This window comes from Silurus meridionalis, chromosome 1 (assembly GCF_014805685.1).
Source record: "Silurus meridionalis isolate SWU-2019-XX chromosome 1, ASM1480568v1, whole genome shotgun sequence".
Classification (NCBI taxonomy): domain Eukaryota; kingdom Metazoa; phylum Chordata; class Actinopteri; order Siluriformes; family Siluridae; genus Silurus; species Silurus meridionalis.
In genome coordinates, this window is record NC_060884.1 from 31632094 (window position 1) to 31649977 (window position 17884).

Below are 17884 nucleotides of genomic sequence, written 5' to 3' on the forward strand. Positions count from 1 at the left end.
GCAGGCTAAATCTAAGGTAAACCTGCCATGGTGTATAACCTATTTAAATGTGTCGAGATTGGTACCGTTTTTGTTCTTTAAATCATATCAAATCTCATGTTGGTAAAACAGACGTGTCGTTAGATGCGCTCAACCACAGAATACCAGAACGTGTACCAGAATACCATGTGCTTCCACTTCAGTCAGTCAAGAAAAGGAATTTGTTTGAAAATGCATATTTTTCTGTTTTTTAACTTTCTGTCCACACCAAGACGTCAGGCAAAGAAAAGCACAGTTTTCGTGACGCAATGTGGACTGTGAAAACGGAGGCTTTCAAAAACGATGAATCAATGGCGTAACGCTTTAAAAAGCCGAAAAGTAAATAAACGTTTTGCTCATGTGCAGTACAGGGACGCAGCGTTTTTCATACGTTTCAGCGTGGATGAGCAACTTTTGGAAAACGAAAGTGTGAAAATTGAGCGCTTTTTTTTTTTTGGACAAACAAAACGTTCAGAGACCAAATCAGGAAGTACCAATTGATGGATTTACTGTGAAGGCATAATCATACGTTCAACACACAGAAATAAGAATGTCACACAGAGATATTTTTAGAATCGGGTTTTAATTTTCAATCAGAACCGACACTCGTATGTGGACATTATTACAAACATAAAACCCCATATAAAACTCCAAAAATGGTAATTCCCATCCTGGCTCACACTAAACACTGAGTAGAACAGAAACGTGAAAAGTGTAGGACCTCGGAGTGGGGGGAGGGGGGAGCGTTCCTTTTATGCTAACTAACATCAGATGACTTTTGAAATATAGCTCCTGTGAAACAGCAAGGAGAAAATGAAGGGGAAAAAAAAAAAAAAAAAAAAAAACAAGACTGCGACAGTTTACTTCGAAAAACCCGTCACGCCCTCTTGGCTTTGTAGCCAACACAAAGAAAAGGAAAAAAAAAAAAATCCAATTTCGGTCCGACCTGCATAATACCGACGTGGCTGCTGGCCTTCGTGTACATACAATAGGACATCAGAACAACAACAAAAAAAAATTAAAAAACACCACTCGAATCAAATCCACGAGGGCTGAAATCGCTCACCTTCAACCAGCAAGGACCGTTTTGGATTCATTTGGGACATGATCAGCTATTTAGAGATGAACCAGAGCCGAGATAACAATAGAAATCCAAATGATATATTTTTACTTCTTCACAATCGTCCGAATGAAACCGGGTGAGTTCTGAGTCTCATATTTGCGTCCTTAGTTTAATGGAACAATGAAACCAACAAGTAATTCAAATCCTCTCTTTAAATACACACTCATGCACTTGAACTTGGAATGGCACCGCTACGCTGTGGAACCGCGTTATTAAACAAACGAGCGTTAAAACTGAGCGACGGAGGCGGACGAAACGGTGAGACCTGGGTTTCTATTCGCAGTTGTGAAAAATGGACACGTAGCCTCAGCAAAGTTCAAACTGGCAGTGTTTCTTCTCTTGTTCAACAAAAACGAGGACGTGAATTACAGCAACGTGATCGACCTCGATGCTTGAAATGTTTATCGCGCATACTGATAAATCAGACCACCCGCTGCACTACAAACAGGTTGGGGTTTTCAGCATGCAAAGGATATACAGGTATGCAGCAGGAGGGGAAACCCCTACCGGGAAAAAACAAAAATAACGGGCGTAGCAAAGATGTCGAAATCTCTCCAGCTACCTCGGCGGTACAATTCAATTTCGATAATTTTTTACATCAAGACGAGGAAACCCCGCAAAAACATCACAGCGGCGTGTAAGAACGAGCCTCGGATATTGTATCTAATATTCAGTTTTACTCTCAATCCAGACTCTCCTTGTGATTTAAGGACTAAAGAGTCTACACTAGAGCTTTAAATCATTGGTCCTGAACTTCCTCTACTTTTAATTAGTGCTGCCTCACACACTCTTTGGCCTCTTGCTGGGAATTTACATCCTTTGTGTCCATTTCCTGTACTAGCCAATCAACTCTCTCTATATCTATTTTATCTATTGTGCCACTTTTGGGTTGGTTTTCGGGCAACTAAAGCATTCAAGTCTTTCCTCGTAGCGAGTGTTTAAAAAAAAAAAAAAAAAGATACGATTTGCAAATTACTTGTTAGTTACACGATGTCCATAATTAAACCTTCTATTCTACATTTGGGATAAAATAGAAAATAAATCCAAGTTTAAGGGAAGGAGAGAATGAAAATAAAAATAAAAATAAGTCCATCTTGGACCGGCGTGGTGATAGGTGGCGCTGTTGACTCGACGGGGTGTTCAGAAGACGTGGAGGTTCATGGTCGGGTTCAGTCACTGTCGCTGGAGCTCGAGTCCTTTTTGTCGTTCTTGTGATCCTTCTTGGGGATGCGTGATTCGTCTTTTGCTCGCTCTCTGCTTTTGGGGCTCGGGCTTTTCCCTCTTTTTTTGCGTTTGTCCGTCTCGCTGTCTGAGCTGCTGCTTCTCGCACGTCTCCGCTTTGCGCTTCTTTCTCTGCTCCGCCGTGTCTGACTGGGCCGCTCTTTGGAGCTTGGGTCTCTCGCTCGGCTCTCTTTGCCTTTCGATTCGTCTGGTTTTACGTCGTTTTTCTTTTTCTCTCCGTCCTCTCGGTCTCGTGCTTGCTCTCTGCCTCGGTCTCGCTGATCCCTGCTTTTAGACCGACGTGACTTCCTGTCCCGGCTGCTGCTTCGCCTCTTGCCCTGTCCTCTATTGCGTGACCTGTCTCGTCTGCCACGTCCTCTCGATCTGGACCTCGACCGAGACCTGGAACGTCTCTTCGCGTCACGCTCCTTCTCTCGGCTCCTAGATCTTTCACGTCGAGTCTCTCCGTTCTTAGTCTTTTTGGAATCGTCCCGCTTGTCCTTTGCGTCTCTCTCGGGCTGCTTAGGCCGTTCCTTGCTCTTGCTGTCCTCTCGGTCCTTTCTCGCCTCTTTATCTTTCCTGTCCTTGCTGCTCGGTTGGCCCTTTTTGTCGTCTATTTTGCTGCGTTTCTGGTCCTCCTCTTCTTTCTTCTCCTTGCTCTTGCTGCGACTGCGCCCCTTTCGTTTCTCCTCCTCGCCGTCTGTTTTTTTCCGTTTGTCCCTCTCCTGGCTCTTGGAACGGTGTCTGCCGCTTTTCTTCTCTCGTCCTTTATCCGGGCTGTTCGATTTGTTCCTCTTGGTGCCTTTTCTTTCTCGCTCGGAGTCCTTCCTCTCTCGCGGCTGCTCGGCGTCTGCTTTCTCTCTTTCCGGCTGCTCGGTGGTGTCCGTCTTCTCCTGCGAGACGTCCCCTCTGGAACAGACCGAAGCACAGTAACTGTTATATTACAAAGACTACGACTGTCTGAGTACGAGTCTATACTAATACTGAAACGAGTAACATCCAGTACACGTGTACAACGTGCTTCAGCACGGCTTCAATCAAACCGTCAAACGACGACTGCAACTGAGCAACACTCTGGGAAGGATCTAAGCATGTGACCACACACTTAAACCATGATCTGAAACATGGGAGCTGACAAATTAAATCAATCTATTCATTTGATCCAATACACATCACCCCAGTCTGACCCGGCATTATAACATTATGTCTGCTGAAGTGAAGAACACTGATGATCTCTTCATCAGGGCACCTGTTAGTGGGTGGATTATAATTTATTAGGCAGCAGATGAACATTTTGTCCTCAAAGTGCTAAAAAGCTTTTAGCACATCGACTTTAAGGACAAAATGTCGTAAGCGTAAAGATTTGAGCGATTTTGACTAATTGAGACGTCTAGACGACTGGGAATCTGTATTTCAGACCCAGTGCGTGTAAAGTGTATTCGGAAAATTTAAAAAATGTCTAAAAAAATGAAGAGTCCTGACTTGAACCCTATTGAACATCTCTGGAGAGACCTTCAAGTTTGTCCACTGACAAACCCAATACAACCCGACTCCGCTTGAGAGCATTTGCCGATGAAGAATGGCAGAAGATTCCCTAGTTCAAGTGAGCAAAGCTTAGTTGCGACATTGCTGTCAAAGGTGCTTCACCTAACAACTGAGGTAAAGGGTCTGAAACAAAGACATTTCTTGAATCCTGTTTTTACTTTGTCATGAGGGGGTACTGAGCAGAGGATAATCAAATGATTGTGGAATCAAGCTGCTTAACAAAATCAGAAATTTTTTCATTTTTTATGAGTTTATTTCCATCATCCATCTCCCTATATAATTACATTTAATACCCTATTATACTTCACATACTCTTTATATTTACTATATTTTGAATATTTTTCTATATTGATTGTTATATTTCTATTCGCATGTTGGACAGTCGTAAGACGCATTTCACTACGTCGTACTATGCATGTGTGTGTGTGTGTGTGTGTGAGAAATAAAACTCGATTTAACACTTCAGTTTAAAAACATTGTGTGCTGAACGTAAGGGCGTGTGATAAACGTACTTGTCTCCTTTGATCCAGCGCTCCTGCGTGGTCTGTGAATTGGGTTTGGCTTTTTGGGTCCTCTGCATCTCCAACCTCCAATGTGGAGGAGTCTCGCTACGCCGGAAACGATCCCAGGACCGAGAGCGAGAGCGCGACGGAGTCCGATAGCGCTACACAGAGGGAGGGGGAAGAGAAAGAAAACGGGAGAGAAAGGGGACTTAATTAATTTGGAACAAATACGTTCAAAGAAAAACAGTTCACTTCTAAAAATCAAGCATTCAAATATTATATTCAAAGATCAAACATTATACTGCTTTTACAACTGGTGCCTTTTATTATGGAGGTAAAAACACAGACTAAGCAGAAAGTCATACTAGTTCCAGTACAGTGCAGCCTCACTAACTACATTTCTATCTATCAGTAGTAATTCAGATTCAATTTGACAGAAAGACAGGAGGTGGCGCTGGAGGTAGCAGAGTTGATGTTCATCGGGAGTGATGAGGATGGACGGGATTAGAAAGTAGTTGATAAGAGGATGTGTGGATGTAGGATGTTTTGGAGACAAGGTGACAGTTGTGATTGGCATGGTTTGGTCATGTGCAGAGGAGGGACATGGGGTGTATCGGTAGAAGTGATCCAAGTAGAGGAAACACCTACTGATGACTTCCTAGTACAATGACTGGTGACTTTTTTTATTTGTGAACGCAGCTGTTCCCAGAGGTGTTAAGTGCTTGTTGGCTGCTTTTCCTTCCTACATCTATCTGTCGGTCTCTCTGATTATACAGTATATCTGTCAATCATTCAGTCAATCATTTGGTCTGTCTATTGGATTATCTCTTCATCTTTCCCTTTATCTAGCTATCCCTCCCTCTATCTCCCTCCGTCCATCTATCCACCTCCCTCCCTACCTACCGATCCATTTATCCGATTACACAGTATAATCTGTCATTTGGTCTGCCAGCCATCCATCTATCCCTCCATCTATCTCTTAATCCATCCATTAAAAATAGATTGCTTTATGTATAATGTATTTTTTCGAACCAGATGCCATAGAGTTTTATCTTTTTTTATTCTACCCATAGAACCTGTTTCATTATAGTTGGTAGGTTCCTACGGCTAAACTTCATATTACAAAGTTCTCACCCTGGGTCCTCTTCCTTTAATTCTCCGGCCGGATCGGGTCATTACCAGACGTGGTCGATTGGGTCGTGAGTTCATCACGGGTCTGAAACACAGCACCGTTTGTTTACACAACAGATCTAAAGGAGCATTACTACATATGGACATTGACAGACCCAGAGACCGACAGAGAGAAAGAAAGACAGAAACAAAGAGAAACTTGGAAAACACACAAATGTTTCTGAAAATATTCCCGGTCTAAAAAGAGAAAGTCAAAGGATTGTCTCTTTCATTTATATATATATATAGATTTTGTTATAACACACCTCTCCCTGTCCCTCTCACGGTCTCGTTCTCTGTCCCTCTCCCTCTGCCGCTCTTTTCCAGGATTCTCCTTGTGTTTGTCCTTCCCCTGTTCCTCTTTAGGCTGAGGCTGTGGACTGCGCCTCATCAGGAAGCGGTTCTCTGGGATGGGTGGGACTTCGTCTGGGCGGACAGACGGAACCGGCTGCTGAGCCTCCACCTCTTTTGCTTCTTCTCCCTCTTCCTCGTCTGATCTAAAGACATAAGTAACAGCAATTAAAAAGCAACGTCTGGGAACGAAGCTCCTTGGAAATACAGAAGAGTATCATACTGACCCCTTTTCCTTTTTCTTCTTGTGTTTCTGCTCCTTCTTCTTTTTCTTCTGCTCCTTCTTGTGTTTTTTCTTGTGCTTCTTGTCCTCCTTGTCAGACTCCTCGGACTCGTCAGAAGACTCGGAGGAGGACGAAGAGTCATCGCTGCTCTCGCTGGATGAGTGCTTTTTCTTCTTCTTCTCCTTCTTGGCTGGCATAAGCAAAGATAAACACAAATTTATACACGCACTCAAAAAGAGTGATTACTCCGTTTTAAACTCAAAAAGAGTGACGGGAATCGTAAAGAAAGACGTTGTTGCTACTGATAATCTGATGTGGGTTGTTCTGGTTTCAGAATTACTGTAAAGGGGAAATGTATAGCTCGATTGGAGTTCAAATCCCAGCACCACCAAGATTCAATTGTTGGGCCCTTTAGTACCCCTCACCTGCTCAGTAGTATAGATGAGATCGCTGTAAGGGTTTGAATTCTGTTTTCCGATCGGTCAGAAAGTCAGACCTTCTAACTGTGTTTGTTTATAATTATTAGGTTTTTACACCATGTTAGCATCAGGGCTATACACATGACAGAGGAAAGGAATAACACATTCCTCTTCAGGAAAGTGGTAGCGCGGTGGTTAAGACGTTGACCTCACTACTTTCTGATTAGAAGTCCAAATCCAAGTACCATCAAGCTGCCGCTCCTGGGCCCTTGAGCAAGGCCCACCTGCTCAGTTGCATACATGAGATCATTGTAAGTCACTCTGGATGAAGGCATGTGTCCTTTGCCATAAATCAGTATATGAAATGTACACTCTTTAGGGGAGTGATAAGCGGTTAGGACATTGAACTTCTAATCAGAGGGTCGTAGGATCAGATCCCAACATCACCAAGCTGCCACTCTGGGTCCTTAACCTGTAACTGTTTGGGTGCAAGTCACTGTAGATGAGGGTGTCTGCCAAATGTCATAAATGTGAATGAAAAGTATCATGAATTCTGTTTTCCGATTGGTCAGAAACTTGTAATTGTGAAAAGGATGAATGATAAATCAATTTTTTTAGTAAAGTGGTAGCTCAGTGATTAGGACGTTGAATCCCAAGACAAACAGCCACTCCGGGGCCCTTAAGCAGGGCCCTTAACCCTCATCTGCTCAGCTGAAAGTCACTCTGAATAAGGGCATCTGCCAAAGATGTGAAATTGAAATCGACACATCCGCTTCAGAAAAGTGCAAGCTCAGAGATTAAGATGTTGGACTTTAACCAGAAGGTTGTGAGATCAAATCCCAGCACCATCAAGCTGTCACTTCTAATACCGAATAATATAGTCTTGGTCAAAGGGAGTTAAAAATAAAATAAATATTAAGTAAACAAGGTTTTAAGGTTTATCCTCTGTTGCCATGTTTATCCCCAACAGATTTCAAAAACAAACAAACCAATAGATTTGTTTTCAATTCAAAATAACGTACAAATTTCCATTCTGCTTGACAGAAAGTGTGGACGCCTCAAATCTCGTGCTGGAGCAGGACAATAAAGCAACCAGCACTTGTTACTTTTAATCGAGTTTCACAGTTGACAGGTATCGGCTTTAAATCAAGTGACAGACTGATAGTCGAATATGATGTCGTTTCAGATTCAGATCTCTGAGAGAAGTCGAATGGAGCATCAATTCAAATCGACTGCACGAGGTCACATGGTCCATCATCGAATGGTCTTCTGCTTATTGAGAGGAAAAGGGAACTCGTTTGCTATATTTTGGAGTTATAGTTCATTAGTGTGGAAAAAGTGGAACGTTGCGGCATGAAGCCCAATGGCGTTAACGTGCTCATGCACATCGAGTGCAGAGCTTTCAGATATTCATAAAATAATCTGTATATTTCTGAATATGGTTCCTTTCTTTTGAATCACAAAATTGGGTTTAATCTAGAGGGGAAAAACTGATGCACCTTTAGACTTGGGGATGAGCTCTCCGCAGTTGAGCACCTTGACCTCGGCGTACGGCCGGCTGTTAGTGTCCGTCTTTTGACTCTCGATGGTCCGGATCACCTCCTGGCCCGAGATCACCTGACCAAACACCACATGTATTCTGGGCAAAACAAGACAAGATGGTCAAATTAGCACATTGTAGTCAGTATTGGAGTATTTATAGATCTCACACACACACACACACACACACACCCTTACCCATCCAGATGAGGAGTAGGCTTTGTAGTTCTATGGTCAGGGACACAAAACAGTGAGGCAGAATGTAAATACAAATCTAATGAACACAAAAACAGTGATTAATGCACATCTCCTGTTCAATCATCACATGATCATTGGCAATTTCACAATTGAACCTTGGACACACTCGGAGCTGGAAAACCATCGTATTTACAAAAAAAAAAAAAAAAAACAATTGCATTTCCACCTGAGGAATCGAGGTTCATTTTATTTCCTGCTCGTGAGAACTTCAGCTAAAACTGAGCAAGCTTCTTCTAACCTAAAGATTAATAAGTAAAAACATGTCTGATTCCAGACAGACATACCAATGACACCTAGGGCTTAATATAGACTCACACGACACTATGAAACACCAGTCTCGTTTCTGTTCTGGTGCTTCCACACCTATTCGTTTGTTTGCGCTAATTATGTACATATCTCCTGATCATATCACCTTCAATCAGTAGCTCGACTCACTATCATCCGCAAGCAAAAGCAGCGTGTTCGCTTCAAACTCTGGGTCTGCATGTATACATACTACATCTGAGCCAAAGTCAGAATCAGTAGAAACACTGAAAACAACTCTCGACTGGGGCTAATCTCCTGAACTACAACCAGCTCCCTCCCAGTTTGCAGTGGGCATCAAAAGGGTTCAATTTAAACACCACATCCTAAAACAAAAACCGGTCCAGGGGGTCTATTAGCTTCACAACCTTGGTGGAAATGCACGTGTACCATCAGTGTAAACTGAAGTGAGATTTTTTTTTTTATTGTTTTTGCACCACATGATGAAAAATTGATTCTTGTATATCGACAGCCCACTGATGGTCTTCTGACTCACATGAAGAACTGTGAGCCGTTGGTGTCTTTGCCTCGGTTCGCCATAGACAGCAGGAACTCTTTATTGTGTTTCACAGAAAAGCTCTCATCTGTCATAGAGAGAGAGAGAGAGAGAGAGAGAGAGAGAGAGAGAGAGACGAAATTAAACAAGCGCTTCATTTGCTGCTCATCAATAAATCACTTGAATACACACGTATAAGGAGGGTTTACGCAAAGTCATATTTAAGACTAAAACCAATAAGAATGGAGAATTGTTTTCCTGCACCAATAACAGAAAGCTGACTGGCTGTTTCATGTCTCTCATTTGTAGTCGTAATACAGCGATTATTATTTAGACGAGCAAAAAAAGGAACACCACCACCACAGAAACAAACGTTCTAAAGTGCGGCGAGAGCATTTCCTGAGCGTTAGAGGGAGCGTCACATGAACATTGGAAAATTAAGACCTGTTCAAAATGATTTAAGACCCAGAACAGACTTTAAGGATTACATTTCTGATTTCTTTTATTTTAGACCTTTTAAGACCCCACAGAAAGCCCTGATTTTCTACATATATACTGAGTTACAACGATAACTAACAATTTTTTTATAATATACAGTACAGACCAAAAGTTTGGACACACCTTCTCATTCAAAGAGTTTTCTTTATTTTCATGACTATGAAAATTGTAGATTCACACTGAAGGCATCAAAACTATGAATTAACACATGTGGAATTATATATGGAATTATATACATAACAAAAAAGTGTGAAACAACTGAAAAATGTCATATTCTAGGTTCTTCAAAGTAGCCACCTTTTGCTTTGATTACTGCTTTGCACACTCTTGGCATTCTCTTGATGAGCTTCAAGAGGTAGTCACCTGAAATGGTCTTCCAACAGTCTTGAAGGAGTTCCCCGAGAGATGCTTGGCACTTGTTGGCCCTTTTGCCTTCACTCTGCGGTCCAGCTCACCCCTAAACCATCTCGACTGGGTTCAGGTCTGGTGACTGTGGAGGCCAGGTCATCTGGCGCAGCAACCCATCACTCTCCTTGGTCAAATAGCCCTTGCACAGCCTGGAGGTGTGTTTGGGGTCATTGTCCTGTTGAAAAATAAATGATGGTCCAACTAAACGCAAACCGGATGGAATAGCATGCCGCTGCAAGATGCTGTGGTAGCCATGCTGGTTCAGTATGCCTTCAATTTTGAATAAATCCCCAACAGTGTCACCAGCAAAGCACCCCCACACCATCACACCTCCTCCTCCATGCTTCACGGTGGGAACCAGGCATGTAGAGTCCATCTGTTCACCTTTTCTGCGTCGCACAAAGACACGGTGGTTGGAACCAAAGATCTCAAATTTGGACTCATCAGACCAAAGCACAGATTTCCACTGGTCTAATGTCCATTCCCTGTGTTCTTTAGCCCAAACAAGTCTCTGCTGCTTGTTGCCTCTCTTTAGCAGTGGTTTCCTAGCAGATATTCTACCATGAAGGCCTGATTCACACAGTCTCCTCTTAACAGTTGTTGTAGAGATGTGTCTGCTGCTAGAACTCTGTGTGCCATTGACCTGGTCTCTAATCTGAGCTGCTGTTAGCCTGCGATTTCTGAGGCTGGTGACTCGGATGAACGTATCCTCCGCAGCAGAGGTGACTCTTCTCTTGGTCTTCCTTTCCTGGGGCGGTCCGCATGTGAGCCAGTTTCTTTGTAGCGCTTGATGGTTTTTGTGACTGCACTTGGGGACACTTTCAAAGTTTTCCCAATTTTTCAGACTGACTGACCTTCATTTCTTAAAGTAATGATGGCCACTCGTTTTTCTGTACTTAGCTGCTTTTTTCTTGCCATAATACAAATTCTAACAGTCTATTCAGTAGGACTATCAGCTGTGTATCCACCTGACTTCTGCACAACACAACTGATGGTCCCAACCCCATTTATAAGGCAAGAAATCACACTTATTAAACCTGACAGGGCACACCTGTGAAGTGAAAACCATTTCAGGTGACTACCTCTTGAAGCTCATCAAGAGAATGCCAAGAGTGTGCAAAGCAGTAATCAAAGCAAAAGGTGGCTACTTTGAAGAACCTACAATATGACATTTTCAGTTTTTTCACACTTTTGTGTTATGTATATAATTCCACATGTGTTAATTCATAGTTTTGATGCCTTCAGTGTGAATCTACAATTTTCATAGTCATGAAAATAAAGAAAACTCTTTGAATGAGAAGGTGTGTCCAAACTTTTGGTCTGTACTGTATATATATATATATATATATATATATATATATATATATATATATATATATATATATATATATATATATATATATATAAACAGTTTTAGCTGCATAAGAAAAGAAAAAACAAAAAAAAATATTAAATCAGTGCCACCTAAGTTGTCTCTCAATATTTCTTAAAGGCACTAAACAAATACAAACCTCTCTCTCTGTAAAGCTGCTTTGGGACAATGTCCAAAATATATTTAAAAAGAAATATAAAGAATTGAATTCCTGAGGATGTGATGTTAAAATAACAAAGTGTTTCACTCGTTTAAACCCATGATATCCAAAAGCGATACGGTCAAATCTCATGTTATAAAACAGGAACGACATCCTGACCAATCAGAACTGAGATTTATTTCTTCAACACAGCCAATAAGCATTAAAAGGGAAATAATTAGGACATGGACATCACTTGGCTAATAAATAAGAGAAATCAAGGGGAAATACCTTCGAAGAATCCGCCGTAAATGGATTCTCCACCTCTGCCATTCCCTAAAGAACAAAACCAAAACAATGTTATTTACTGCGGAAAGATTAGAATTTATAACCAAATGAAACAAACACAAGCAGCACATGGGGGGAAAAAAAATAAATAAATAAATAAAATAAAATCACACCTTCAGTGAAGTCTCCTCCTTGGATCATGAAATCCTTCACTATCCGGTGGATCAGACAGCCTTTATAGTGTAAAGGTTTCTGTGTCGTCTTCCCAATCCCCTTCTCTCCTGCAATAAAAAAAATCTGATTTATATCACTACATTTTGTATAGGGGACCAAAAACTTCAATATGTTATATACGTTTTCACAATACATGTGTTTATTTACAGTCCAGGAAATAATACTCACTTTCCACTTTTAAAAATGAGTACGTTTTCAAACATCCAATCATCTGCGTCGACTCGTTTGCAGTTATTTAATATACACTTTATGCTCAAAAGTTTGTGGACACCTGGCCATGAGTATGACGTGCTTTTTGAACATTCCACATTTAGTTCCTATTTTGCTGTTACAATAACTTCCATTCTTCTGGGAAGACGTTCCACTAGATTTTGGAGTGTGCTTATGGAGATTTGTGCTAAAGTCAGGTTGTGATATAGGTGATGTGAGGAGGACTGGAGGCAAGATCTTTATAGCAGGCCACAAGATCTTCCACTCCAAACCATGTAGAGCATATTTCCATGGAGCTGGCTTTGTGTCATGCTATTAGGTCTATTTCATCAACACAATTGTTCACCTCCAGCTTTGTGGTAACAGTTTGGTTTATAATAAAAAAAAAAAAAAACACGGCTGGAAAAGACTGGTGTCCCAATACTTCTGACCAAATTTTTTTTGGGAAAAAAAATTTCTCACTTTATATAATTAGAAAGTCGTCCCACTGACCTGTGCAGAGACAGCGGAAGTTTTCGCACGTCTTGGGACACGCATCAGAGAAAAGCTCGAACACGACGCGGCCGACTGAAAGCGCAACAAAAGGTTAATCAGCTTTAGAACAAACAAACCATCGTCACAGACGCTGGCCGGAGCGTTAATCTCCTCGAGGCGGAGTTCTCACCGAGAGTGTTTCCGATGCCGATGTCAAAAAAGCAGCGAGGACGTTGCACCTTCACCCCCATTGTTCTGGCAGAGGGAGAATAAATAACATTAAACCACAATCAAATTTCCTCCTACACCAATTACAGCTCACTGTTGCTTTCTGACACTACGCTTCATGGATCTACATGGTTTTAGTGATATGAGCAAAAAAACACTACAAAAGGAACCAGCCCTCATCCTAAACACAGAAATTCCAATCACTGTTGAGGTGAACTGTTCTGTAGGGCAGCAACATCAATAAAAATCCAAAAAAAAAAAAAAAAAAAAAAAAAAAAAAAAAAGTCTGATTAATCGAGTATCAAAATAATCGTTCGTTGCAGCCCAACTGTTTAGTGACGGGTTCTTAAATGCAGAACTGTTTATTCATGCAGACTGCAGTCCTGAGCCAGTGTAGTAGACTGTTGATATTAATTACAGTCCAAATCCATCTTATTTCAGTGCCCCCAATAGAGGATGGGTTCCCTTCGGAGTTTGGTTTCTCTTAAGGTTTTTTCCACATATTATCTAGGGGATTTTATCCCTTGTCACTGTCTCTCTCGTTAGAGACGAACTAATAAAGAATCATTTAGAAATTTTAAATATATACATGCATAATTTCTTTTTTTATAAAGCTGCTTTGGGACAAGGTCACTTTTTAAAACCACTACAAGTAACACTGATTTGTGTGACCTTGTCCCCACACTCACTCACTCACTCGCACACACACACACACACACAAATACATACACATTACACACACACACACACACACACACACACACACACACACACACACACACACACACACACACACACACACACACAGGTGTTTGCCCCTTCCTGATTTCTGGTTTGTCACACTAATGTTTCAGATCATCAAATTAATGTAAATATCAGTAAAAAAGAAAACAAGTGAACACAACATGCAGTTTTATTATCAAGAAGAAACAAAATATAAAAATACATGTCCCCATGTGAAAAAGTGTTTGCCCTGAACCTATTAACTGGTTGTGCCTGCCTTAGCAGCAACAACTGCAGGCAAGCATTTACAATAACTTGCAGTGAGTCTGTTTCAGCGCTGTGGAGGAATTTTGCTCCACTCACAAATGCAGAATTGTTGTAATTTATCCACTTTGGAGCGTTTTTGAGCATGAACCGCCTTAGGGTCATGCCACAGCATCTCAATAGTATTCAGGTCAGGACTTTGACTGGGCCACTACAAAGTCTTCATTTTGTTAGCTTGAGGTCACGAACAAATGGCTGGATATTCTCCTACAACATGTCTTCCAGGTCCAGAAGCAGCAAAACAGCCCCAGACCATCACACTACCACCACCATATTTTACTGTTGGTATGATGATCTTTCTGAAATGTGGTGTTCCTTTTACAACAGACGTAATGAGACACACACCTTCCAAAAACTTTTGTCTCATCAGTCCACAGAGTATTTTCCCAAAAGTCTTGGGGATCATCAAGATGTTTTCTGGCAAAACTGAGATGAGCCTTAACTGAGGCATGTGAGGCTGCAGTTCTTTGAATGTTGTTGTGGGGTCTTTTGTGACCTCTTTGGGAAGGTTCTCCACTGTTTGTGAATAATGGCTCCCACTGAGGTTAACTGGAGTCCCAAAGCTTTAGAAATGTCTTTATAACTTCTTCCAGACTGAAAGATCTCTGATAGATGTCTAGCTTTTGAGGATCTTTTGGTCTACTTCACTGTCAGGCAGGTCCTATTTAAGAGATTTCTTGATTGTGAACAGGTGTGGCAGTAATCAGGCCTGGGTGTGGCGAGAGAAATTGAACTTGGGTGTGATAAACCACAGTTTCAAACACTTTTTCACACAGGGCCATGTAGTTTTGGATTTTGTTTTCTCTCAATAATAAAAACCTTAATTTAAAAACTACGTGTTCATGTGTGTTATCTTTTACAAATATTTAAATTAGTTTGATGATCTGAAACGTTAAAGTGTGACAAACATGCAAAATTTCACACCACTGCGTGCACGTGTGTGTTTGTGTGTGTGACTTCACTGAAAAAATGTGCATTGGACACAAGTTTCATAGTTCTTAACATATTTGCATCAGTAAACCCAGATTTATCTGAGTGTCTCATTTCAAGTACAGATTAACATGGCAGAGGTAGAGCTGCAGCCTCCTGGAGACACAACAGGAAAAAGAACACCTGGTTTTATTTCATCTTTTTTTCTTTCCCCACTACAAAGGCGTTTGTGAAAAAGCCATGCGTTAGACGTCAGAAGGAGTTTTGTAACTTTTTTTTATTTGGTCTGTCTGAACCAAAGAAATGACAGTGATCTATCTGTACCACACCGGATTGAATAGCATCATATCGCACTGCATCGTAATAGTCCTGAATCGTATCGTATCTGTTTCATATCTTATCAGCTACGCATCCCTGATGTTTACACATGCACCTGTATTTGCAGTTATTTTAGAAAAAGAATAAATAAAAATACAAAAATATTAATTCTACACAATAAATTATTTATAAGTAAAAGGGAATTATTTTGACAATTGACAGATTTCAGATAAATATTTTTGATCAGATTTGAGATCAAAGCTGGAAATTCCCATAATTCTCTGCGAGTTTGACACCTTGAGCCATGAATTTCCAGGTGGGATTTTATCTCCAGATCTGTGTGTATGTGTGTGTGTATATATGTATGTATGTATGTATGTATATATATATATATATATATATATATATATATATATATATATATATATATATATATATATATATATATATATTAGGGGCATACAATTCTCAATATAATATTGAACCGTTGATACGACATCCACGGTTCAAAAGCAGCTTAATAATTGCGTTTTTTCGGTTTTACGTTTAAATAATTTGTGCTTTTTATTTCTCTCCGAATTGACTGTGCGCCTGTAAGTCTACGAGCTGAGATGAGGAAACTCCTGTTTTCAAGAAAAGTAAAGGCAAAATCACTCAAAACATCACTGCATTTTCAATCACGTTCTATATTCAAACACTCATAAAACATTTTTCTATATAGGTTTGCTCAATCTTTCAAATTATTTTTATTTACAGTGTCCCTGTCTATTACTCTGTAAAATTTCAACTGATTTTACTGTGGAGTTTTTGAGAAAAGTAAAGCCAAAATTACTCCAAGCATCTCCGCATTTTCAAATGTCACATATTCAAACACTCATTAAACATTTTCCTTTATAGGTTTGCTCAATCTTTTAAATAATTCCTATTTACAGTGTCCCTGTCTATTTATCTGTTGAATTTCAAACCATTTTACTGTGGAGTTTTTGAAGAAACGTAAAGGCAAAATCACTCCAAAATCAAACATTAGACACGCAACACTAAAAGTGCGGCTGGCTTAACCGCAGTGGTGATCGGAGATGCAGCCTTTTGTCATCTTATAAAAACACTCAATCCGCGTTACAGACTACCTATCGCACTTTTTTCAGCACCGAGATAATTCCCGACCTCTATGAAAAGACGTGCAACAGTATTGTGTAGGAATTGGCTCAAGCACAGAGCCTTGCTCTGACCACAGAGGGTTGGACCTCGCGGGCAACCATGAGTTACCTCACTGTAACTGTTCACTACATGTCGGATTGGTTTATTTATGTTCACTGAAGTACAAGTATGTTTATTTGAAATGGTCAATTTATGTTTACTAACTTCACATGCATGTTTATTTTCAAAATTGAGGAATTGATGTGTTCCCCAGGTTGAACATGGGCTTTCAGCAGCTGTGAGAGTGTTAATTTTGAAAGAAAGTTTTTTTAATATTATACAAAACACTAGGAACCAGTGGACTTTGCTTTGCTTTTAAGTAAAATAAAGGAGTATTGCAATAAAATCATTTTTATTTGTTTATTCTTAACCTTTACCTGTTCCTATTGCCTAAGCATAGAATAACAAAAAACATTTATGTGTTAAGCCATCAGAACCAAACCGAAAACCGTGGTTAAAAAAACAAGGTATGTATTGAACCGTGGACTAACTGTATTGTTGCATCCCTAATTATATATATATATATATATATATATATATATATATATATATATATATACACACACACACACACACACACACACACACACACACACACACACATCTGGAGAAAAGCACACCTGGAAATTCATGGCTCAAGGTGTCAAACTCGCAGAGAATTATGGGAATTTCGAGCTAAATATTCAGAAAATAAGTTAAAATACCGAAATAAATTATTATTAGAATAATAAAAGCAAGCCTTAAAACATATTTCGCTCCTTAACTTTGCTTTAACATAAATGATTTTGTTAATAATAAATAATGATGAAGTCAGTGCTCCACCCGGAAGTGTCTGCGGTGCACGCGCCAGCTAAGAGCCTAGCGTATTCCCTCGCGCTGGTTAGCATAACTAGCTAACAATACACAGATCAAATTCGTGACATATCCCCAGCTTATAGTAACACGCTGTATAAAATCTCTCTTATTTTATCGTCCCGACTTCGTCACCATGTTTTATTCTTTGCCAATTGTATTAATTTAAACGGTTTAAACGCATACGGAGCTAGCATGCGTTATTCCCACGTGACCACCCGTATTCGGGCATCCCCTCCAATAGAAAAAAGGGGACGTTAACCGGAATACGGGTGTGTGTAGAATATCTCGCGCCCAAAATAAACGCGATACGCGTTTAAAACGCTGACAGAAACGAGGCGGCGGTCGTTTGCGTATTTATGTAATGAATTAAAAAGGCACACTTACATGCGAAACCGAAGGTTAGATGTATTATTGTTTTAAAAATAAAAAAAAACAACACACAAACAAATGGAAAGCTTGTGATATCCAGCACAGCGTTACAAAGATGGCGCTCTCTGTGGCAGCGGTGCATTATGG

At 40.4% G+C, this 17884-nt stretch overlaps 1 protein-coding gene across 1 annotated transcript; it reads right to left on the reverse strand.

Moving 5' to 3' along the window:
* Positions 1–582: 582 nt before the first annotated feature.
* ppig (peptidylprolyl isomerase G (cyclophilin G)) lies at positions 583–17884 on the reverse strand. The gene is made up of 13 exons (XM_046854923.1): positions 17753–17884; positions 12984–13048; positions 12812–12886; positions 12049–12156; positions 11879–11923; positions 9171–9258; positions 8312–8341; positions 8074–8213; positions 6159–6345; positions 5847–6077; positions 5545–5626; positions 4420–4571; positions 583–3271 (listed from the first exon to the last, which is right to left on the reverse strand). The coding sequence occupies exons 2-13, from the start codon at positions 13042–13044 to the stop codon at positions 2311–2313; spliced, it is 2160 nt and encodes a 719-aa protein (XP_046710879.1). The 5' UTR covers positions 13045–13048; positions 17753–17884; the 3' UTR covers positions 583–2310.

Excerpts from the sequence above, each read along its gene's own strand:
- ppig (XM_046854923.1), bottom strand. The coding sequence starts at position 13,044 with ATGGGGGTGAAGGTGCAACGTCCTCGCTGCTTTTTTGACATCGGCATC. Across the intron at positions 12,157-12,811 it reads CTTCCGCTGTCTCTGCACAG|GAGAGAAGGGGATTGGGAAG; the intron begins GTCAGTGGGACG and ends TTTTTATTGCAG. Across the intron at positions 11,924-12,048 it reads AGGAGGAGACTTCACTGAAG|GGAATGGCAGAGGTGGAGAA; the intron begins GTGTGATTTTAT and ends TTTGTTCTTTAG.